The sequence below is a fragment of the Mesoplodon bidens genome (genome assembly GCF_964165515.1).
Source record: "Mesoplodon bidens genome assembly, chromosome: 17".
Classification (NCBI taxonomy): Eukaryota; Metazoa; Chordata; class Mammalia; order Artiodactyla; family Ziphiidae; genus Mesoplodon; species Mesoplodon bidens.
The window spans coordinates 24,424,720-24,449,324 of record NC_138174.1 but is presented as its reverse complement, the minus strand read 5'-3'; the positions used below and the strand labels follow the sequence as shown (position 1 = coordinate 24,449,324).

The 24,605-nt window shown below is 43.1% G+C and overlaps 1 protein-coding gene across 6 annotated transcripts in view; it reads left to right on the top strand.

Annotated features, from left to right (window-relative positions):
• Positions 1 to 588: 588 nt before the first annotated feature.
• The window catches only part of DGKH (diacylglycerol kinase eta), a 184,094-nt gene continuing 160,077 nt past the window's right edge, over positions 589 to 24,605 (top strand). For 3 of the 6 annotated variants that reach the window (XM_081215126.1, XM_081215125.1, XM_081215130.1), the window contains exons 1-2: positions 858 to 932; positions 7,641 to 7,865. In XM_081215126.1, coding sequence (XP_081071252.1) covers positions 873 to 932; positions 7,641 to 7,865 — 285 coding nt within the window. In that variant the 5' untranslated portion in view covers positions 858 to 872. Of the gene's footprint in view, positions 650 to 857; positions 933 to 6,551; positions 6,970 to 7,640; positions 7,866 to 24,605 lie in introns of those variants that run through there. The other 3 variants (XM_081215128.1, XM_081215129.1, XM_081215127.1) reach the window with 3 other exon arrangements.

The following is a 24,605-nucleotide window of genomic DNA, read 5'->3' as shown; positions in this document are numbered from 1 at the left end:
CCTAGCGCAACTGGTTCAACAGCGGCTGTGGAATGCAGTTATCTCCCTCGCTCTGTCGAAGTCGGTTACTGTCCAGCGTGATTTCGTTCAAGCCTCAGCGCCCAGAGGAGGGGAGGTGCCTGCAGCGCGGGCCGCCGGCGTCTGGAGGGAGGCGGGCGCTGGCTGCAGGCACCGGGAGAGGGAGACTCGGGGAGAGGGGTGCTGGAGGCGTCTCCCGGGACTCGCGGCCACCGCCGTTCCCGTCGCCAGCGCAGCGGCCGGCCCAGCCCGGGCTTTCCCCGCCGCTCCCCGCGCGCCCGGCTGCGGCTCGGCGTCGGCCCCCGGGGGAGGCCGCTGCTGTCCTCACTGCCGCCCGGTGCCCCTGACCACCCGGCAGCCGCTTTCGGTTCCGCGCCTTATAAGGCCTGACAGGGGGGTCACGTGCGTCCCGGGCCGCCCGCTGGGAGGAGGGGGCGGCGGGGAGGAGGGGCGGGAAGCGGAGAGGAAAAGGGGAGGGAGCCGGGGGCGGAGGAAGGAGCGAGGGGCGGATTCTGCGGCCGTGGGAGGCGGTGGCGGTGGTGGCGGTGGTGGTGGCGGTGGTGGCGGCGGCGGCGGCGGCGGGGAGCGGACCGCTCGGAGCTGGACCGAGGAGGAGGAGGAAGAGGTGGAGGTGGAGGAAGGGACCGGCGCGGGGGCGGGAGAGCGCAGCGCGGCGGAAGCCGGAGACGGCGGGAGGGCCGGTGGCTGGCCCCGGGCGGGAGCCGGGGCGGCGGCGGCAGCGGCCGTGAGGACCGCGGCGAGGGAAGCGCATCCAGCGGCCCCGGCGGCGGCGGCGGCGGCGGCGGGGGCCCGGGTCTGCGCGCTCGGGCGGCCGGCGGGCGCGGGCCGGCGCGATGGAGCCGCAGCACGTGCGCCCCGCGCCCGGCGCCCGCAGCCCGGCCTGGGAGGAACCGGTGGGTACAGCGCCCGCGCCCACCCCCTCCCACTTCTCCTCTGTTCCCCTCCTCCCCCCGCCCGGGCCGGGTTCCGTTCAGGAAATGGCCCGGGATGAGGTCCCCAGCTGCTTCCCAGCCGGGACAGCGCTTCCTCCGCCGCCCGGGCTCCTCCTCGCGCGCCTCCCGGAGCGCCTTTGTCCGGCGCCGAGACTCTCCTCGAGGGGCCGCCGGCGATCCTCTGACCACGGCCCTCGGAGGACCGTTTCCGTGCTTCATCGACTTCTCAACTTTTTACTTGATTTTAGAGCGAGGCGGGTGGGTAGGGAGGGGGAAAGGAGAAACCCACTCTGTGGGTCCGCGTGCATGGCTCGGAGGAAACCGGTTTTCCCTCCCGAGACCGCGCCCTGGGCCGTCACCTGGGCGCGCAGGTACCTAGAGATACGCGCTGGCTAGGCGGATCGCGGCTTGAAGCCCAGAACCACGCCTCCGCCTCGTGTTCGCCGCTAAAGCCCTGGGCTTTTCTCGGGGTCAAGGGGGTTTGCCAGGGATGAAGCGGGAAGCTGACCTCGATTTCGACGAGGATTTTCGCTGCCCAAACAACGCAGAGGTCGGGTAATTTTAGGGACCAGAGTAACGTGTGCGTGTGCATTTTGTGTGCGAGCATAAGGTTCAGGAGCCCGGGGGGCTTCGGATTTGGTCCCTCAAACTCCAACTTCTTTCTTCCAACTCAGTCAGAATCACCTCGCATCTCTCCAGTGATTCTACCCCGAACCCCCCGTCTCGCTTAGAGCTCTGTAATCCTGTGTGGGCTGCCTTTTCCCTGGCATCGAATTTTGGCTCTCTACGTCCTGCCTCGATGTTTGCTACTGCGCCTTGGTTGAAATTCTTGAACCTATTTGAAAAGCCTCGTCCGAAATTTCTGGCCTCATCAGTATTTTGTTCAACATGTTCGGATGCGCTTTTCCCAGGGACTCCGCGTTATCTGCTCAGGCTGGCCCCCTGCCTGTTGAGAGCTTCTAGGTCAGGTGCTAGGCTTGGTTATCCTTTTTTTTTTTTTTTTTCTAATATGTACACTCCCAGCTCCTTCAACTTTGATCCATCTGTATCTGCAGCTGTCTTTGCTTTTGTAAATCTGAACATGTTGTTAGGTTGCCCATCTACTCGTATTTCTTCTATTGTGGTTATTCCTGGGGATTAAATTGTTCTTGAAACTAAAAACACCATTCAGTTTTGGAGTTTAAATCGAAGATCACTGAGAACTAAATTCAGTGACCTGCTTTTGTAACTTTTTTACATTTAAACTCTCCTATGTGCAGTCTTTTTTGAACTTGCATACTTTAAGCCAACACCAATCACAATGAAAAATACCCAGTTATATGTATTTTACTTTAGGATGCTGATGCCTCAACTACTTTGTGCCTAGAAAAACACAGGAAGACTTTCATTTTTGCTTTACTTATAATGACGAAAATGAAAATGTTCCTTTATTAGCCTTTGAAGCTAGAGCCCGAACAGAAATATGTGAATGAATTGTGACACTTTGTCCAGCTGCAGAATTCTCCTGAAAAAATTAGGTTTATTTTCTTCAAACACTGAAAGCCTTTTTATTTACTCAACAGGTATTTTATACAGCACCTACTGTGTTCCAGGACTGTTGGAGCTCACAGCACAGGCACAAATCCTTAAATCCTCACAGAGTGTTCATTCTGAGTAGACAGAATGTCTTGTTTCATACAGATTAATAGTTTACATTCAGAGAGTCCAAAAAAGAAATCTTCAGAGATCTCATTTGTGGTATAAAATGATACTTTTGACAAAGTGATTTTATTTGAAACCCTGTGGCCAGCTATGTCTGACACAAAGTCTAAGAACTAATAAAGGGGATTCTCATTTAATTTCTTAGAAAAGTTATCCAAATTACTGAAAAGTGGTGTATACAAGAAAAAAGAAGGGGTAAATTAGGGGAAATAGAGTATTTAAATGTTAATTATTTCAGATGTGTGTGGCTAAGTGGGGAAATACCAGCTTAATCTAAGTATGTTGAAGGACAGTTTTCCTTTCAAAACAAATTTCATCAAAATCAGGGATTCTTGAACTTTTCTTGGATCAGTGATCCCTTTAAGAATCTAATCAAAGCTATGGACTCTTTTTCTCCCCAAAATGTACGCATGCAACATACATATAAAAATTTAATAACATTTAAATGGAATCGCAGAGTTCCCAAAACCAAATCTGTGGACCCTCTAAGACCTTGGGTTAAGAACATCTGCTTTGCTCTGGACTCCATTTTGCTGTCATTTAAAATCTGTTTTTTTAATTCAAATATAGGCCACTTTAATACTTTAAAAGTATACTCATTTACATTTATGAAAAGGAATATTCAGTGTTGAACAGGCAGTAGTCACAGCACACAGATCCTGTTGCATTATCCCTTACCGTATATGCCAGCATACATGTAAGGATTTACTTGCCTTATCCTTTTTTGCCGGACCCCAAAATGATGTGATTCTACACGGAACTATTCTGACAGAAGAGTAAAAATAGTATCAGGAATCGATGCTGAGTAATAATAAAGAGAACGGCAAGTCTAACTTGAAATGCACCCATGTCTGGAGCTGAGAGGCAGCTGCTGGCCATCCTGACTTTTTTGTACATGGAGATGAAATGAAGTTATTTAGTTAAGTGAGGGCATTTAAATAAACTGTTAGCCTTATCATTACTCCACCTAGGGCACTGGGCCTACAAGAAGATAAATGTTAGCATTCAGGTGTCTGTATTTTCTTTCATGCTAGGTCTGGAATGTAATGAAGTCAGTGGAAACAGAGACATTACCTACATTTCTAATTAATTAAAAAATACTTTGGAAATAGGTGGGTAGGAAGATATTTAGCCAAGCAGCCCTTCCTTGTAGATAATATCCTGGGGGAAAATGGATAGTTAGAATTCTAGCCAGAACTTAAAAGAGTGTGGGAGTATTTACGAAGTAGTTCTTAAACAGTGCAGGGATACTAGAGTAACTTTTACTTGTTAAAATTTATTTTTATTTCCAAATTATTTTTATCTGGTTGGCTCTGATGAAACTATTCACAACTACTGAAAAATTAGGAAGGGAAGCGTTTCAAAGGAAAAAGGGCCAAAACATAACTGAGAGTTTACAAGTATATTTATGTATTAAGTCTAGATGGCCAAAGGTTTTTGCCTTAGGTACAGTGATGAGCATATGTACATGGAATTGATATCACAATTAATTTTGAAATCTTTTTCGTTGAGGTAACAGCTAAGGAAATTTTAATGAAGTTTTGAATGTTAAATTCTAAACGTGGAATAGATAGTGTATTACGGAAGTAGTTTTAAAGTTTGAATGAAAGCAGGTCTGTACCTGTTCAACCTGCAGTGTTCTTTGCATGGTTCCCATTGATTAGAAACTTGAGTCCTAGACCCTAACTCTTTTTAAAGTGCCTATGTACTTGGGTTCTTCAGAATATAAATGTAGACTTCTTTATGTTTGATATAATATTTAGTGTAAAACCACAGAACATATGAGATTTAAAAGTTGCAAATGGATATTAAACCTCTTGTTATGAGTAGTGATCAATAAGAATGTAATTCAAAAAATCTCTATAGATATTAATATGTTAATATTCATAAAGTTGGTATCAGAATGAGAATTGGCTCTAACTTATACATCTTCAATATAATAGTTCTTTTTTTTTTTAAATGGGGCAGAAAGCCCTATTAAGTAGAAACCTAAACCTAGTTTAGTGGTAGCTTCTATTTCCATTTCTTTTTGAATGTAGTGTCTATGTGGCTTATGTCCAAGTTTGTAATAGTGTGTGATACGTTGTGTTCCAAACAAAGATTTCAAAGTAATAATAATAAATATGTAAGACACATCTAAGAAATTATTTGAAAATCTGAAAACACCAAGTAAGGAAAAATTCAAGGAAATCTTGTAAATTAAAGAAATAATGTAATATGCCACATATTTGAAATTTGTTTTAGTTGCTATTTTGAGGTACATTAAAATGGTTGCAAATATTGAGCTCTTGACATTGCTATTATATTTTTAAGGGAAGCGAAGTGCATTGCAAGTATACAGTATACAGCTTAAATATTGATTCTAGAAATTTTACAGATAAGACCTGCGAAGTTGCTAGTGGGTCGGCTACTTTAAATCTGGGATTATTTGAAACAGTTCCTCAGAAGAGATGATTGAAGAAAAGAGGGTTTTTCACGAGCTGCCTTTTGTGGGAAATGATGCAACATTCCTTCACTTGCTTACATAGTATCTCACTCTGAGTATGTGCTAGGGAAATTGTAGAGCAGGGATCATTTATTTAGCATGAGCAGGCTAAGACTGGCTGTGCTTTCAAAGTCACAACTAAATTTTAGAACTTGTTACAGGAGTCTTTGAAGAGCAGGGATAACTGTGAGGTTATTTTTTTATGAAGTAATGAATACCTTTACTTTGAAGCATTAATTGCCCAGCTTTTGCACAGGAAACTATTTTAATATTTTTAAGTGATCAGTGTTTGACTCAGAGTGAGAAGTGTATTCAGTCTTCTTTTTAAGATCACAGAATAGGCATGGACATTAAACAATGCCTGTTCCTTTAATCACTCTTTGCCTGGCTTCTGGAAAATGTTACTTATATAAAATTTTAAAGCCTAAAGTGTGAACAGAAACTTATTATAATTGACTAACTTTTGTTGTATGATGTGGTAAGGTGAATAGAACATTAGAATAAGACACATGATTTTGACTTTGGTCCCGCTTGTGGCTTTGGGCCTCAGGTTCTTTACATTAAAAGAGAGGTCTGAACTAGGTTTATTCTTTCAAAAGGCCCTTTACTAGGTGCTCTTATTTACATTGTCAGACCATTGGACTTATCAGTGATGAAATAGTTAGGTTGGGATAAAGGCCATTATTTTGATTATTTTTTTCTCTTAAAGAATTCCCTTCTCAGCAGTACGTTCTTTGTAGATATAGAATTGCATTTTTACAGAGCCATAAGGGCTCTTAAAGTTTATTTTGCCACCTCCTTCCCTTCCTAAAGAAGACAACTGAGGCCGGAGAAGTAGCCTTTATCAATTAGTATTACCTGGCAGCAATCTCCTGTCTTGGCACATTCAAACTAATCAGCACATTTACATTTCAGTCAATTTAATCTACCGTGTGGATAGACAGTAGTGTTAGGATTGCATATTGCTTCTTAAAATCTCTTAGAACTGTTGGTTCTGTCAGAGCAAATTATTGAGAGTAAGACTGAAACTAAAAACAAACAAACAACAACAACAAAAAACCCCAAACTAAAACATCCCTCCCTTAGTCTGGAGGACCCTCAAAGGTCATGTCAGTTGAAAAAATTCGCATGAATCCTGAAGGGCACGAACACGCTAAAGAGACTGAATGCTTTCCTGAAGTGTGAAGAGACTGCATAGTCTGGCAGGGACTTTTTGCCCTACTTAAAAATGTAGCTAACAGCAGTTTGGAATTCTCTGTGGACGACAAGAGGAATCTGTCATTTTAGTCTCTTCTCCCGGAAGCCCTCCCACACCTACAAGGGTTCTTTGGCACGGGGCGTGCACAACGCACCGCGAGGCTGCTATTCCCAAGTGTCCGCTCAACCCGCTCGCGGGGGACGAGCTGTGAGCGGTGCCTGCCGCCTGTTGATCCCATTTCCTCCGGCTCTAGTCCGGGTTAGGGAGTGGCTCTCCCAGGACTTCCAGTTTTCGTGCTCGGGCACTGGTGTTCACACGTTGTTTTCTTCCAGGCAGTCTCGGTTAGCGCTTCAGCTTAGATATTTATTTTGCATTCTGTCGTCTCGGGCTGCGGGTACTTGCTCGTCTCTGCGCGCTCTCCACGCCCTGGCCAGTTTCCTGTTAGCCAAAGGGATCGCTCTTTCTGAACCAAAAGTTCGCAGAGCCGAGTGGAACCTCCCGGAAAATGCTCTTCTCTTCCGTGTGCGCCGGATGGGAGTGGGGGTGGGCCAGAAACTAAAGGCCACAGTCGGGAGAGCTGAAAGGACCCGAACCCCTAGGCGGAGGCGGGAGAGGTACGGGTCAGCCGAGAAGGGCTCCGGGGTCCGGAGAGAGACGGGGGGGCAGCGCCCATCCAACTCGGGGCCGGAGGGGACTTTTACTCGCGGGAACTGTGCGGCGAGGCCCAAGTGTCTCTGGAGAGATTCTGGGTCCAGGAGGTGGCGGGAGCACCCAGGGGAGCCGGGAGGAAGCTAGGTTCCCTTTCTACTCCCGGGGCCGTTTTTGCCCCTGCTGCCCGGGAACCGAGGGAGGGAGCATCGCCACTGCCGGACCTGCGGGGATGGGCTGCGGAGGCTTCGCTTCTCCCCCGCCCTCCCGTCCGTCCTGGGGACCCCAGACCCTAGGGGAAGTGGGAGGTTGTCCCAATCCCTCTGTCGCTCCCATCCTCTCTGCCCGCGCCGGTTGTATTCCGGGTCAGGAACCCTGTAACATCCCGAGGCTGGGTGCGCTGGCGTCCCAACGGGCCTGGGTCCGTGTGCCCTGCGCCCCACCGCGGTCGCCACTCAGGCGGGAGCGGAGCGCGGGATCCTGGAGGGTCCCGGCCGCGGGAGGCGTCTGGTCCCCGGCGACCCTTCCCCCGCGGGGCCGGCTGGGGGAGGGGAAGATGGCGGCGGCGCCTGGGCGCGGGGCTCCGGGCCCGGCTCGAGCAGAGCACACCTACTGACCACCGCCGCCGCCCCCGCAGGGCGGTGCTGTGTCCCCGCAGGAGTCGGAGAGGATGGCGGGGGCCGGCGGCCAGCACCACCCTCCGGGCGCCGCGGGAGGAGCGGCCGCCGCGGCCGGCGCCGCGGTCGCCCCCGCCACTGCCTCGGCCGGGCCCGGAGAGGATTCGTCCGACAGCGAAGCGGAGCAAGAGGGACCCCAGAAACTGATCCGCAAAGTGTCCACTTCGGGGCAGATCCGGACCAAGGTGAGGCGGGCCCAAGGGGAGCGTGGAAGGCGGGAGGCGGCTGGGCGAGGAAGAAGAGAGTGGGCGCCTGGGGCGCAGGGCGATCCCGGGAATGTGTGGAGCCGAGGTGAGGGCGGAGCCTGGGCCCGGAGGCGGGGCCTGGGGAGCCGGACGGCGCGCCGCAGGAAGGGATTCCCGGCCGGCGCGCTGGGGCCTCCAGGGTGGGTTCCGGGGGAGATGGGTGGGCAGGGGCGGAGGAGAAAGGAACCAGGGAGCGTGGGAAAAAGCGGAAGCGCTGTTTAGAGTTCCCACTCAGGGGTCTAAAAAGGAGTGTTTCATTTTTGGTCCTACCTGCCGTGCAGTGGTTCGGTAGAGTGTGTGCGTTGCGCAGGGAGCGAAGTGCAGGCTGACCAGCCAGAGCTGCAGTGAACTTCACCACCTTCCCTTCCCGTGGGCAGCAGCCTGCCTCTCCCTGGCCCACTCTAAGAGGGTGGATGGGGAGGTGACACCTGACAGTCCTTGTGCCCCTTTGCTGCCCTTTGGTAAATGATGCTCGCGGGTAACCGCACCCTACGCGGCACAAACAACAGACCTCGAGTACTAGGTTCCCGCTAAGTGCAGTGTTCTTATCTTATCGACACACCCATGGTTATTTTTAATAATGAAAAGTAACCGCTTTGTGTCACATGGAGATAAGCATGCTGTGCTACTCTTTATGTAGCAGGTACTGTTGACCTGTGAGGGCTCAAAGTTGAGAGTTTTAATTTTATTTTATATGTATATATAGCAAATGCTTACGACTGACTGAAGGATTATTTATACACTCTAATTTTCATCATACTGTAGAAATCATCACGCGGAGAGTCAGTTATCACGGGGGGACTTTAACGAGGAATTTGAAAAGGGAAACAATAAAATCATTGGATTTGTGTGCTCTTTAAGAATACATTTGCAGAAGTTAATTCATTCTATACCTATTTTTATGAGAATTTGTTTTCTAAGGTTAATGGACCCATATATGAAAATAGAACTTTTATTATATGTCTGTGGATTCATGTTTGCACCTGCCTCCGTATTTTCTAAAATAAATATGTGTAAGCACACACACAACTGTTAACAAGCTGCACTTAGGGAAGAGTCAGAGATGCTTCATTTTTAAGTGCACATCTTGTAACCTCCTTTTAACAGTGACATTTTTAATTTAATATAATTTTGATAAATTAAGGATATGGAGTTTAATGTATTTTTAGAAGATTAAGGCTAAACAAAATAGGGACTTTCCTAACAGAGAGTACCTTTAACATTTGAAATCTTAGTTAAAAAAAAAAGTTCCCCAAACTGTGTTAATAATGGGCAAAATGGCAGGTTTTAACAAAATGGTATTTTTATACATTCAACTGAAATGGTAAAAATTCCATGTATACTTATATCAAGACTGACCAGTAAATTTATACTGTTTGGAAGAAAATTTAGAGATAACTCTAATTTGAACTGAGTAAAGTCAAACAACAAATTTATTGGGAGTACCGCTAAAATTTGAAGGGTTCTTGAACTCATGATGATAGCTACGATTATACTCTTTAAATTTGATATTATCAATGGTTTGGGGTAAAGCATCTATATTGAGACAGAGTGAATTCAGAAAGCATGTTCATTCTTGGTTTTCCACTTAACTTTCTCACAAAAATATTTAGCACATAATGTTTTGCCATGATTAGGGATAATTAGTGATCATTAAATGAAATGTTCCTTAAATTTCTAAAGATGTACTGAATTTCAGAAGTTCTGTCTTTTATACTAGCTTATACAAGTGCATACGTGTTCATCAACATTATCATATATGGACACATGAAATCAGGGCCTAAACTGGCTGAAACTGGTGGGCCTTGTCCTCCCTGCCTGTCCCAACCCCCCAATCCAGACTGTTCATCTCTGCTACAGATTTCATCAGTTACATCTCTTATCACAGGTACTGATTCTGAGGGATGAGGGCAGGGCAGTGGGCAGAATTCATAGAATGGGAACTGCTAAATTTAACTGTTGGTTTCCAGTCTTCAGTTATGATCCAGATGAGAGTTAAGGGAAAAGATCTTTAGTAAGGGACAGACACTCTTGATCCCTTCCACAGGTGTGTGAGATGGAGGAGCCTGGAGGAGAAGGAGGCTCTGAGACTAGCCCAAGGCTTAGTCATATTTAAGACAGCAGGAGCTTGTATATCCCGAAGATAAACCAAGGGACCACTAGGTCTCACAAGTTGTGATTACCAATGGTATCTTCTGCCCTGGTTATGTAGCAGCCTGGGGTGGTGTTTGTGGCACACGCACACGTATTTACATGCACATATCCATGTGCTTACATATGTCTGCACATATATGCGCTCTCTTTGGAAAGCACTTATGTACAGACATACAAAGGGCCTACAGCAGAGTGAGTTGCACATAGAGGTCGTAAGTGTTTCTTAAATGAATGACTGTGTATATTTTACATACATACATATAATGCTTCATATGTATGGGTATTATTGTTAAAATTCAGTACTTATTTTAGTGTTCTTTAAGATCCTTAGGATCATAAAGCTGTTTGGTGTCTAGTTTAGGTTTGGAGTGAAAAACAGCCACTAACTTAAGTAATTACCTTATTTGAAGTGAAGTGTTCCTTGTTGTGAATGCTGGTTAATGTTTTAAATAATTTGAGTGTTAGTGAAGAACCTTAAGTTAATTGTGGCATTTGGAAAGTATCCAGACTTTTCTTAGTTGAAAAAGTAATGTGTGCATATAGTAAGACATTCAGACAGGGTGAGAGGATATTTGGTGATGGTAGGGTATCCAGTGAAAAGTAATCTCCCACCCACGTTAGACCACATAGTCTCTGTCTGAGAGGCAATTGTTGACATTTTCTTGGTGTGTTTCCAGAAAATTTCTATGCACATACAAGAATATATATGTGTGTGTGTGTGTGTATATAAATATGTAGTGTTTAAAAAATACTAATGAGGGCTTCCCTGGTGGCGCAGTGGTTGAGAGTCCGCCTACTGATGCAGGGGACATGGGTTCGTGCCCCGGTCCGGGAGGATCCCACATACCGCGGAGCGGCTGGGCCCGTGAGCCATGGCTGCTGGGCCTGTGTGTCCGGAGCCTGTGCTCCGCAATGGGAGAGGCCACAGCGGTGAGAGGCCCGCGTACCGCAAAAAAAAAAAAAAAAAATACTAATGAGAACATTCTCTACACATTCTACATCTCGTTTGTTTGAAACATGGAGATCATTTCTGTAATGCTTGACTACGACTACCTCATTCTTTCTAATGATGGCAAAGTATTCCATTATATTAGGTTGAGCTAAGAGAAGTTGCTCCGTCAGTATGTCAAAATGGTAGAGAGTAGGGCTGGGAGGTGGGGAAAATGGGGAGAAGTACACACTTTCAATTATAAGATGAATATGTTCTGCGGATTTAATGTACAGCATAGTGACTGTAGTTAATAATACTGTATTGTGTACTTGAAATGTGCTAAGAGAATAGCAAAGTATTCCCACCACACACACACACACACACACACACACACACACACTCTCTTAGCTGTGAGGTGATAGATATATTAATTAACTTAATTGTGGTAATCATTCCACAATGTATATGTCTATCAAATCATCACATTGTGTACTTTAAGTATATACAATTTTACTTGTCTGTTATACCTCCATAAAGCTGGAAAAAAATGGTCCAATATGGGAAATTTCATACGGTTTAACCTGCATGTTATTGTCATCATTTAATTAACCAGCTCTCTATGAAAGGAAATATGGGCTATTTTAAGACAACACTAATCTCAGCTTTTTTACAGTGGATACGATGTACTTTTTTTTTTCTCCGGTACGCGGCCCTCTCACCGTTGTGGCCTCTCTCGCTACAGAGCACAGGCTCGGGACGCGCAGGCTCAGCGGCCATGGCTCACGGGCCCAGCCGCTCCGTGGCATGTGGGATCTTCCCGGACCGGGGCACGAACCCGTGTCCCCTGCATCGGCAGGCGGACTCTCAACCGCTGCGCCACCAGGGAAGCCCACGATGTACTTCTTAAATAAAGAATAAATAAGACTGGCATGCCTTTTAAATTAGTGTGGTTTAATAAAATGCTCATGTACACTTTAGTACCCTTGTCACATCCTCACATTGTATGCTCTTTGTTCCCGTTTTCATTTCCCGTTTTTTCCTCCTGTTTCGTTGCCTTGCTGGCATCTCTACTATTTTTCTCTTTCTCCGTTTTTCACTTTTTTCCTTTCGCTGTATTAGCTAAATGGAATGTCAGGTAGTCTCATCTAGCTACCCAGGTGCTAAACGCTAGATAATTTTATGGGTGCCTCGATTTCCACAAAGGAAAAAAAATCACTTATATACAAAAGTTTAAATAGTGCTGATGTGGGGAAGCCAAAGGGAGCTGTAACTCATCAAATCTCTTCCTCTCTCTTTACCCTTGGCTGTTATCCCCAAATTCTTAGTCTTGTTTCAAGGAGAAGCTTGATTTTGCATTCAGATTTACTATTGTAGAGAATTTCACAGGTGTTTGCTGGGAGTGAGACATTCTGAAACAGCACTGATACAACCTCAGACCAGCTTGGTTTTGAACATGAGTGTGAGGGACAGTCGGTTTGCTTTTTGTTGGCCCATGAATACTGTAGTCTTTCATTTTGCAGCGAATGGCTGGAGGAACATTGGTCAGGCTTATAGACTAGGATTGTTCAACCGTCATAAGCCAAACAGTGTAAACAAGTGGGAGCCATCTCAATGACTTTTTTTCACACTGGCTCATCTTGGCTAAGGTCTTGAAGCTTCACGTGTCAAAAATATTTCCTAATTTGGTTTATTATGCTCGCATTTATTATTTTTTTGACATTTATGTCTTCTTACAGTTAATTTTAATGTCCATAAATGAGTCTCTAAATTTAGGTAAAGCATACCTAAACACTGGAAGGATATTCAGAACTTTGCAACATTGTATCTGGATTAGGACATCTCTTTCAGCCCATTAAAAGAATAACCACCACGTTCTTCAGTTGGTACCTTGGTTTTACTTCAACACGAAGGATGTATAGATAAACTCTTATATCTTTATGGTAAGGCATAATCAATATGGAAATATTGATTTGTATTTTTCACTGCTTTATGAGATACAATTTGTGCAATTAAAACATTATTTTTCACCATAAACCTTTGATAGAGTAGATTAGGGAAGACTCGCTCAATGTTTTTCAGGTTGTAGGTGGCAGCCCATTAGTGGGTCATGCTGATTCATATCCGGTATTTAAAACAGAAACCGAATAGATTCGAAAATACTATTTAAGACTTTTAGCCACAGTTCTGCATGGAAACATTGGATTGGGTAATGATCCAAATAGGACGGGAAACAGAAACAAGGCCAGAAGATTGTCAAGAAATAAAGTAATATTAACAGGTTTATTGTTCAGAAACTCAACATGATGTAAAAGGCAAGTAGGAATTTTTACATTTTGATAGGTGATGAGCAGCAAGATATCTTGAATTAGAATAATTAACATTCATCTAGGCAGAAATCAGCTAACTTTTTCTATAAAGGGCCCGGTAGTAAATATTTTAAGCTTTGTGGGCCGCAGTCTGTGTTGGAATTACTCAACTCTACTGTTGTAGTATAAAAGCAGCTATAGATAATACTTAAGTATCTATATGCAGCTGTAATGTGGTATATGTGTGGTATATGTCTATATGTGGTAAAATGTGACTACATTTGTTCCAATAAAACTTTATTTAAGGATGTTAACATTTGAGTTCATAATATTTTTATGTGTTAAAAAAGCCATTGAAACATGTAGAAACCTTCTTAACTTGTGGACTCTATACTATCAGGTGCCAGAAGTATATGGCCCATGGATTTGTCTTGTGGGCTGTAGTTTTTTGATCCCTGTCCTAGGTGATGGAAAACGGTTTGCAAAGCACTACAAAGTTAAGGTGCTGTGAAATGCAATCAGCGTTTAGGGGACCAAAAATAGCTAGATTTCAATCCATTTAAAAATCTCATCTTTGTAGAACATTTTATTTTTAGCTTGGTTTGCGTCTTTGCTTCCATTTTAATGTGAACTAAATATAGACTGGAAACTCTGAGTCTTGGTACACTAATATATGGTATAACAGCTTTCTTTCCATTTTGATTATAAGTTAAACCTGATATCCCATTATTAAAGATAAGAGAAGTAATAACTAATTTACTAAACCTTTGCATATAACTTAAGATGCATTATTTGAAGGTATCTAAATTTAGAAAGCTTTCAGTTAGTTTAAGGTTGCATGTTTGCTATTGTGGTGAGAGTGATGGAAGGTTATATGAAACTACTATTGTAAATGACTCGGGGCTCCTTACTGTTTCCAGGGTACAGCGTTTCACTCATATTGGATTTGTTAGGCTTTACTTGCTCAGGAAATACGTATACAGCAAAGGTTTTAATTAAAGAGAGTTTGTTTCATGTCTAAAAATAGACCTTTGAAAAAGACCATAACGTTCATTATATGTCCATGCCCATTACATTTTCCCTTGGCAAATTAGTTTGATTTTGTTGGGTATGGAGTATTTTTTTCTGTGAATATTTAGTTATTTGAAACACATTTGTATTTTTGATTTGGTTAAGTGGCTTAAGATGGTCAATAGCCATTGTTGATAATGGCCTTAATTTAAGATTCAGTGTACATTGTTTCTACTTTAGATTGTCACTTACTTTTTTCAAATGAACATATATGGCAATAATTCCCCTCCCTGCCTCCCCCTCTCCCCCCGCTTTTTGTTAGAGGGGTATTGGGAAGAGTTGTTAGCCTCTTGTTTTCATTTTTAATTTTTATTGGAGTATAGTTGATTTACAATGTTGTGTTAGTTTCTGCTGTACAGCAAAGTAAATGTATACATATGTCCACTCTTTTTTAGGTTCTTTTCCCATATAGGTCATCACAGAGTACTGAGTATAGTTCCCTGTGCTATACAGTAGGTCATTATTAGTTATCTAAGCCTTTTGTTTTACACCAAGGAAATATGATTAACTTTATCACGTGTGGAGCTGGAATCTCTAACCTTCCCACTGTGCGGTTTGAATACCAGGACTTTCTCAAACCCTCAGATTATAATTTAGTATAATAAAGCTTTTTTAAATAAAGCTTGGGGCATTTATGTCAGAAATTTGAAGATACCTTTCTCCTTAGCATTTTATTGTTTACAGAGCAGTTTTATATACATGATCTCATTGAACAGTTGCTTAAGACCATCTGAATTTTACAACTGATAAAACTGAGACCAAGTTTGAACATCTGCCGAGTAAGTGGCAGGGTTGGAACTCAAAAGCAGGACTTCGAAACAGTGGATGGCTTCCAAATGTCTTCTTTTAAGTCCCGTAAGCTTCTTGGGTTTTGAAACTTGACATCTACAGTGTACAAGTATGGATGTGTGCGGGTGTCTCCCTACCTCTCCTGCCTCTTCTCCTCTCCCCTAAATTCCCCTCTCCTCCCCCTTCCCCTCCCTCCTCCTTCCTGCCCGGCCCTTTATTCGTTTGTTTAATCTGTGAATGTATCTGTGACCAATGTTTTAGGTATCCTAATGCCTTTTTGCAATCGAAACCTCTGTTTTTAGTGAGACGTTAAAGAGGATATGTTTGAAAAGTGAATTGTGGAATACAAAATTTCAGCTGAAATTTATATTACTTTTAATTACTGTTGGGCAAATCATGGAATCGCTTTGAAAGTGTCTTTAGAAGGACTAATTTAGAAGAAATGCTTATAGGTATCTAACACTTCAAATAAATTTTCAAAGAAAACTGTTAGTTTCACTTTTATAAGGTAAGATGCTATTTTTAAAAGGTCATGGTATAGCGCTAAAAAGAATTATATAAAGTACTTTTCCATTGGCCTATTAAGGCATAGTTGAGGACAAAATATGAGTAAAATTTATTTTTAAATAAATGGCTAAGGAATGAAAATGACATTTTGAGGGCCCGATTTTCTCCATCTGACTCTTTTATTTAGATAAGAAAAGGTTCCAGGGTGTATACCTGAACAGGCACACTGTTTTGAGTGGGATTATTTGTACAAACTCATATAGTACTTTAAAATTATGTTATAATATTATATGTATATATGAATATATACTATCTCCGTGGTTTGTGAAGCATAGTGGTAAAATAAACACCTGTGAACCAGGTTTGGCAAGAGAACATTTTCAACATCACGCATCTACCTGTGTGCCCCTTGTCTTTTCTACTCCTTTGTTGCCCCTCAATTCATTCAAAAAGATATTTATGGTGTCCAAGTACTGTCACAGGTGCCAGGGATAGAGCAGTAAACAAAACCAAAATAGATGAAAACCCCTGCCCTCATGGGGCTCACATTTTAATGCAGGGAGAATTTATAACTTATAAATATGTAAAATGCATAGTATATTAGAAGGTGAGAAGGGCTATAGAGAAAAAAAGCATGAACGGGAGCGGGGGTGGGATAGGAAGGGGAAGGTCTTCCTGAGAAGGTGACATCCGAGCAATGACCTTGAGGAAATGAGCTACGCAGACCTCTGGGGGGAAAGAAGTCAGGCAGAAGGAACAGCGGCTGCAAAGATGGAGAAACAAGCTACAACGAGGAGGTCCGTGGGGCTGAAGTGGGGTGGGGGGATGGGAGTGGAGGGGAAGCAGGTGGAAAGCTGGAAGTAAGTTAACAGTAAGGTAGTGTAGAGTTCCTTGCTTGGGGTTCATGCATTCCATAGTCTGGATGGGCTTCAGAGGGCTCCCCAAATTTTGTGTCCATGTGTATGCCCCTCAGATGACTAAAACCACTGATTTGTAAAGGAGAATTGCAGGACAGACAATAAAAGACAGATGAAAAAAATACAAACACAAACTATAACCATCTGTTGTTGTTGTCCTTTGGAGAAATGCTAAAATTAGGAGTGGGTTCAGGGCAATGCAAGGAGGAACTCCATTGGACAGCAGGGTCCCTCGGGGCAGTTAGGTAGTGTCGGGTTTGCTTCTCAGCTCTTCCATGTGCAATTAGGTGACCTTCACCATGTTATTTAACGTGGCAGAGAAGGCTGTGCTTCTCAGTGTCTGGGTTTCCCCTGTCCTTCTGGCCTGCTTTTAGACTTCATTTCCCGCCTGCAGATAGGTGGGGCTGTGTAAACTGAGTTTGGGCCGCTGGAATATGAGTGGGCAGGATGTTTGTCACTTGGCCTCTGAAGCCGTTTGTGGGACTCTCCATGCTTTGTCCCTTCTCTCACGTGCCAGACGGATGTCAATTATCCCGTGGAAGGAGCTTGGATCCCTGACTCATAGAGCAGAGCCTCTGTGATCCTGCCCCCAAGCCTCATTGGCCAAATTGGATCGTGACACAAAAGGGAAATGGACCTTTACTGTGTTAAGCCCCAGAGATTTGGGTATTGTTTGCTACAACAGTTAGCATACTCTTAATCAATACACTTCATTTCTCTGAACCTCAGATTTCTTATTTGCAAGATAGGGATAGTGGTTCTGACCTCAAAGGGTAGTGATGAGGATTAAGGAGATACACAGGATGCTTTTGTATCCCTGATGATTATAATTCTTTTCCAAAACTGGTATAAAATCCTGATAACGCAGTTATTCCTGATACATGTGCCTTCTAAATACTGTAATCAGTAGGCTACACAGACCACTGTCCTTTGTTGGCTATTTAAAGGACTTGATAAAACTATATATTTTCACAGACCGTTATTTTGTAATTTGGAAAACTGTCTTTGCTACCGTGCGGGGCCCTTTGGACATACGAAAACCCATACTGTTGGGCTTCCCTGGTGGCGCAGTGGTTGAGAGTCCGCCTGCCGATGCAGGGGACACGGGTTTGTGCCCCAGCCTGGGAAGATCCCACATGCCGCGGAGCGGCTGGGCCCGTGAGCCATGGCCACTGAGCCTGCGCGTCCGGAGCCTGTGCTCCGCAACGGGAGAGGCCACAACAGTGAGAGGCCCGCGTAACAGCAAACCCCCCCCCCAAAAAAAACCCCATACTGCCAGAGCAGTGAAGATGGGCTCCCTCGATGACTTTCATGAGGGCCAACCTTGTTTCTAGAGTAAGATATGCTACAAATGTCTTAGGAAAAAATACTTTACTAAGAACAAACGACCACTTGGAGGTGGTAGTGGAGATCATTGGCCAGGTAGGCTTTTAGGTGCATCCATGGCCAAGTCTGCTTTTATCCTGGACTGATCTTTACACCTTCCCTTTCTCCCCTTCCTCAGCTCTTCCTCAGCTCCACAATCTGGCTTTTGCCCCAGCCACTTCATGGAAACCTGTTTTGCAAAGGTCACTAATGATCTAATTGCTTACATGCAGTGGTCTCTTTTTAGTTTTCACTCAGCTGTGTTTCTTGCAGTTTTGACACTGTTGACCATTTTTTTTCTCACGCCTTCTTCCCCTTTTGCTTTCAAGGTTTAATCCCTCTTGTCTTTCTCATTAGCTTTTACTGCCTCTCAGCCTCCCTCCTTAATTCCTTTTGCTAATGCTGAATGTGTGTGTTTCCTAGGATCCTCACTCTCTTTGCTTTTCCTTGGTTGATCTGATCTATTAGGTTAGGCTTTGACTACCAGCTGCCCCCATCTTTCTCCAGCCTGTGCTCTCTCCTGAGATCTGGACCCTTTGCCTACTAGACATTTCCTGTGGTGGGTCCTGTAACCATCTCAGCCTCAATATTTTCACAAACAGATTTAAATACACAAGCTCCCCACCTCCCTGGCCACATTTTGCTCCGTTATTTTTATAGGAAGGATTTGCCTTGTAGCTAACTCTGATTTTTTGTCTTGCTGATAATATTCATTCATTCATTTGCTTTTAGCAAATATGCGTTCAATGCCTGCTATGGCTAGGCCGAGTGCTGGGGCTTGGGGAAACAGTGGTGTATAAAGCAGATACAGTCCCTTGCCTCATGGAGCTCAGTTAGCAGTCACCAAGTTTGGTCAATTGTGTATTTTCATAGATTATCTCCTTTAATCCTCATAATAAAACTAAGTAGGGAGGTACAAATATTATCCCCATTTTAGAAACAAGGAAACCAAGGTTTAGAGAAATAACTTGCCCAAGGTCACCCAGCCATCAGGCGACCTGCTGGATGCCTGATTTAACTATTATGACATATACTGCCATCCCTTTCTCTACTGCTTGTATCTGTGGTGAGTTCATTCCTTCCTTCCCATTTCTATTGCTGTTTCCCCAACCTTCTCTTAACCTTTATAATTTAGCATTTGGATTTTTGTCATGGATTTCCTCTCTGGTCCATTCTCTACTACTCCTCTGCCAGAGCTATCTTTATAAAAGAGAAGTATGATCACAATACATTTTGCATCAACTCTTAGTCATTACCCATTACTGGTGGGATAAAGTCTAAATTTCTTAACGTTGCTTCCTAGGTCTTTCTCAATTTAATGCTAAACTGCCTTTCTATTCATTTAATCATTATTTATTGAGTACTGTTGTAGTTGCTGGAATGGCAAAATCACATAAAAAAGCCTGCTTACTAGAGCTCGTAGTCTATTGAGGGAGAAGTTAATAAACATGTAAGGAAATATATATCATGTTCATAAGCATAATTAAGGAAAATAAAACAGGGTAAAGGGAGAGGGAGTGATATAGCTGTGTGTGTACAGATGAGTGTGTGTAAAGTATTTTGAGTGAATTGGTCCAGGAAAGACTGTCTTTGATGAGGTAATATTTGAACAGGGATCTGAATGAAGTGACATGAGCCATGCAGATATCTGGTGTCAGAGCGTACCAGGCAGAGTCAGTACCGTGGTCTCCAGTCCTGGCCACTGCTGTCCTGTGGGCAGTCACGCCAAACCCCTCTCTTGGAGGTCACGCCTCCAAGTCTTTGCATGAGTTATTCCATCTACCTGGAATGCCTCCTCTTTCCTGTTTCTCTGCCTGGTTTATTTTATACTATCATTTCCCCACATCTCTGAAAATATTCGAAGTGGTTTACATTCAATACTGTGTATCAAGCTTGGGTAAAATGTCGCTAGGAGTGTAGGACCAGAAGGAAGCTTAGTGGGTTAGTCTATAGAGCAGAGACTCTGCTCTCTCTTTCTCTTTATAAAATATAGTATAATATAATAATATACAATGTATAATACAGTAATATTTTATATATATTTTACACAATACCTAACATGCACAATACAACATATAATTTTATAACACTATAATATATAATATATTATGTATATTATATAATATATAAAGATATGTTGTATGTTTATGTAATATATATATATATATATATAATTATATTTTATAAATATAATAAAGATAAGTTGTAAGTTTGGCCCCAAGCTTCATGGCAGCCAGAGCAACAAGATCACTTACAAAATGTTATTGTCAGTGGTGAAAAAGCCCTCTAGATTTTAGCAGGAAAAACAGTTTTCCTAGATCCCAAAGAATGTGTTGTGTTCTGCCAGTCTTCGCAGGGGGGTTACTAAGGGGTGAGGTAGACACTCCCCTACATCATAACACAAATGCTAGAGGTGTCCTTACAATGTCTCCCCTTGTAAGGTCCGGACACGATCTAAACGGCAACTTCATGACGGCAGTTCTGGAGGGGATTTAAGTAAGGCAGTTTTAGTTATGGCTAAATCCAGGCGTAAAATCCAAACTATTTTTGAAGATTGAATAAATGGCATGTACTTCAGACAGTACTCCTGTTAAACTGGGCGTCTGCTGAAGTACTTTCAAGTATTGTAGCATGTCAGGTTATCTGCTATTGTTATTTATTTATTCAGGTGCTATTGATAAGAGGGGATTGAGTGGTATGTTTTTAGCTGATCTAGAAAGAAAAATCTGATGTTTCTCGGTGGTTCTCCACTTCATATCTCTAATAAAATTGTTCTACATCTAGGTTTTTAAAAACTATATTTGCAGTGTTTCATGAGTGCAATGCAGAATATTAAAAACATGTATACATTTTAGGAAAATTATGAAAAGAGTGTTGACCTCATGGACCTCTGGAAAGGTCTTGGGGACACTTTGACAATTGTTAGGTTTGCACAATGTATCTGGACTGATTTTTTTTTTTTTTTTTTGAGAGAGAGAGCCAGGAGGATATCTGGAGGAAGAGCAGAACAAGCAGAGGGAAAAACAAATGCGAAGGCCCTGAGGTGGAAACATACCTGAGACAGTCCAAAAATGTTAGGAGGCTGAGGGTGGCTTGGAGCGAAGTGAGGGCGGGGGCAGTAAGTAGCAGAGAAGACCCCAAGAGAGGTCAGGGGGACGACAGACATGTTGTGATGACTTCCATGAGACAATATACATATTTAGCCTGGTGGCTGGTACATAATTAACATTTAATAGGTGCTAGTTATCATAGTACTATTAAAGGAATACAGTTGCAAGTTTGATCTTTAAAATAAAAGCAGCCTCTAAAACAAACTCTTTAGAATAGAAGTAGGAAAGACATGGAGCCATAGCTAGAGAGAGACCTAGGGGTCAAGTGAGGGCTTCTTTAAAATAGTGAAATAATTCTTTTGTTTTAGGAGAAAGAAGAGAATATTGGTGGTCTGAGGAGAATAATCCAGTTGAGAGGGAAGATTAGATGATGCAGGAAAGAGAGGAAAATTCTTGGAGCAATGTTCTTAAATACGTGAGGCAAGATGGAGTCTTGTGAGTACCTGGGAGCTCCTTTGCTGGGAGCAGGGCAGTTTATCCATAGTATTGGGTAGATGCAGTGGTAAGCGTTTCTGGAAGTTCTTTTCTGATCCCTTCAGTTTTCTTAGTGGAATAAGAAGCTGGGTCCTCAGCTGAGAAGATATTAGCGACCTGAAGAGGGAGGAAAGGTATGAAATACTTGAATGGGAGAGTGGGAAAGTGAATGGAGTAGAGAAATATGGTGTGAGTATCAAGTGGCATTTAGGGCACACCTGAAGTGAGGGGCCATGAGTTTAAGGTAAGCACTGCCAGCCTGGTATGGGACCATGTTTGGCCGCAAGGGTATAAGCACGGAATAAGTGGAGAATTGGATTAAACCAGGGTTAAGGTTTGTCTCTGTAAATATGGCAAAGCAAGAGGGGATGGGGAGATTGAGGGTGGATACTGGAGGAGAGATGATCATGACAAGCCTTGGCGTTTGTGTTAGGTATCCAGTGAGTGCTTGGAGCAGGTCCTAGGAAGTAAGGGTGGGACTCAGCAGCTAAGGAAGGGTGGAAGGGAAAATCATTGCAGAGTTAAACTTTAGTCATTCAAATTAAAAAAGAAGAAGAAAGAAGATAAAAGGAAGACTACCAAAAGAAGCTGTCCACTTTTAATTATTTTAAATATGTTTTACAGATGCATTACTAATAGGTTTTCCTGGGGAAATCTCGAGATCATGTACTCACAGCTTGTGTCCCTCCATCAGTAAAGTACAGAGAATATTTTATGTAGAACATGAAACAAACAGTTCCTCAAAGAAATAAATAGATCTGGTTTGGAATTTTTGTAAATCATGCAAATGAAACCCTAACACGCATGAAGTAACCCATGAGTCCCAGTTCCAGCTCTTATTGGTTAACTTACAGGACCTCTCTAAGCCTTGGTTTCCCTGTATTAAACCATATTAAAACTCTTGTGAGGGCTTCCCTGGTGGCGCAGTGGTTGAGAGTCCTCCTGCTGATGCAGGGGACACGGGTTCATGCCCCAGTCTGGGAAGATCCCACATGCCACGGAGCGGCTGGGCCCGTGAGCCATGGCCGCCGATCCTGCGCGTCCGGAGCCTGTGCTCCACAATGGGAGAGGCCACAACAGTGAGAGGCCCGCGTACCGCAAAAAAAAAAAAAAAAAAAACTCTTGTGAGGATCAAGTCCTTAGCTCAATGCCTGGCACACAGTAAATGCTAGTAAATGTTCGCTATGTTATTCAAGCATCTTGAGGTGAATGGCCCTTTTTCAAGAAGGTGCCTCTGTGCTTACAAGTTATATAAGTGAGTGAGGTAGGTGCTAGTGAAATCTTCAGTCATAGTGAAAAAAAATTCAGGCTTGTTCTGCCTTTAGCATGCCAGAGCTGTTTGACTGTAAACCTTTTTGTAAGTTGGGAAGTTTACAGAGATGTTATCATAAATCTAGTTAAGATTCCACAGCAAAGGGAGGAATGTTGAAGGAGGAGATTCAACTTTCCCCTGGTACCACTTCTGCCTTATCATCACCCATACCTGTCATAACAGTTCTAAATTATTCCCATTTGAGTATTCATGGTCTTTCCCCTCCTCCTCTTTTTTTCTGTTCTTTTTTTCTTTTTTTTTTTTTTTTTTTTTGTGGTACACGGGCCTCTCACTGTTGTGGCGGCATGTGGGATCTTCCCGGACCGGGGCACGAACCCATGTCCCCTGCTTTGGCAGGCGGACTCTCAACCACTGCGCCACCAGGGAAGCCCTCCCCTCCTCCTCTTAAAGAAGAAGCACTCTAGCTTGTTGGATCAGCTTCTTCATTCTCCTTGGTTATGGAGCAGGAGAGTAGATATGATGACCAGACAGGAAGAAATTCCCTATATGTCATTAGTACCTTAAGGGTCTTACTATATGTGGTATAACTGAGAGGCTGGAATGAACAGGAAGTCACATGTGCTTGGCTTTATTCTTAAAGCAAAGTGTGAGCATGTGTGAGACATTCCTTGGGAAATATGTGGGCAAAGGAAGAGGACTGGGTCCTATGTGAGCAAGTAAGAGAAATAGCCAGTAAAATATGGATCACTGTCATCATTGTGATTCCATGTATATCTACAGGCTGATAAAGCCTGGGGACTTGATGTACACTTTAATTCACCATCTATAGTATACTGTGAGCATGTTATATATAAAATATTTAAATTATAAAGCAGTGTACACCCATGTTCATGGCAGCATTATTCATAGAAGCCAAAAAAATGGATGGATGAATGGGTAAACAAAATGTGGTCTATACATAAAATAGGATATTAGCCTGAAAAAGGAAAGAAATTCTGACACTGCTACAACATGGATAAACCTTGAAGACATTATGCTAAGTGAAATAAGCCAGCCACAAAAGGACAGATACTGTATAATTCTACTTACATGAAGTCCCTAGAGTAGTCAAACTCAGAGAAACAAAAAATAGAATGGTCGGTTCCAGGGGCTGGAAGGAGTGGGGAATGGGGAGTTAGTGTTTAATGGGTACTGGGGTTCAGTCTTGCAAGATGAAATCGTTCTGTGGATGGATGATGGTGATGTTCGCACAACAACATGCATGTACTTAACACCACTGAACTGTACACTTAAACATGGTTAAGATGGTAAATTTTACATTATGTGTATTTTACCACAATTAAAAGAAATTATAAAGCAAGCTTCATAGGAACAGCCCACTATAAACTAAAATACTAATATTACAAGAATTTTTTAGTGAAACACTCAAGAAATGTGCAGAACATCAAGACAATTATGAAGACATCAGGAAAACTATGAAACTTTGCTGAGGGACACAAAGAATTCAAATGAATGGTCTAAGTTTTACCTAATTTGTCTGTAAATTTTACACAATTACAAATACATTTGCTACTGGGATTTTGGCTTACTGAAATGATCTGAAAGGTCATACAATAATATCTAGTTACATAATGAAAAGGAAGAGTAATGAAGTGGGCCTTAACCAATCAGATGTAATTAAACTTAGCACACAGCTACAAAAAAATTAATGTGGCTTTGATATGGGAATAAAGTGAGAGATCAGTGGAACAGGATAAAAAGTCCAGAAACTTGCCCATAAATA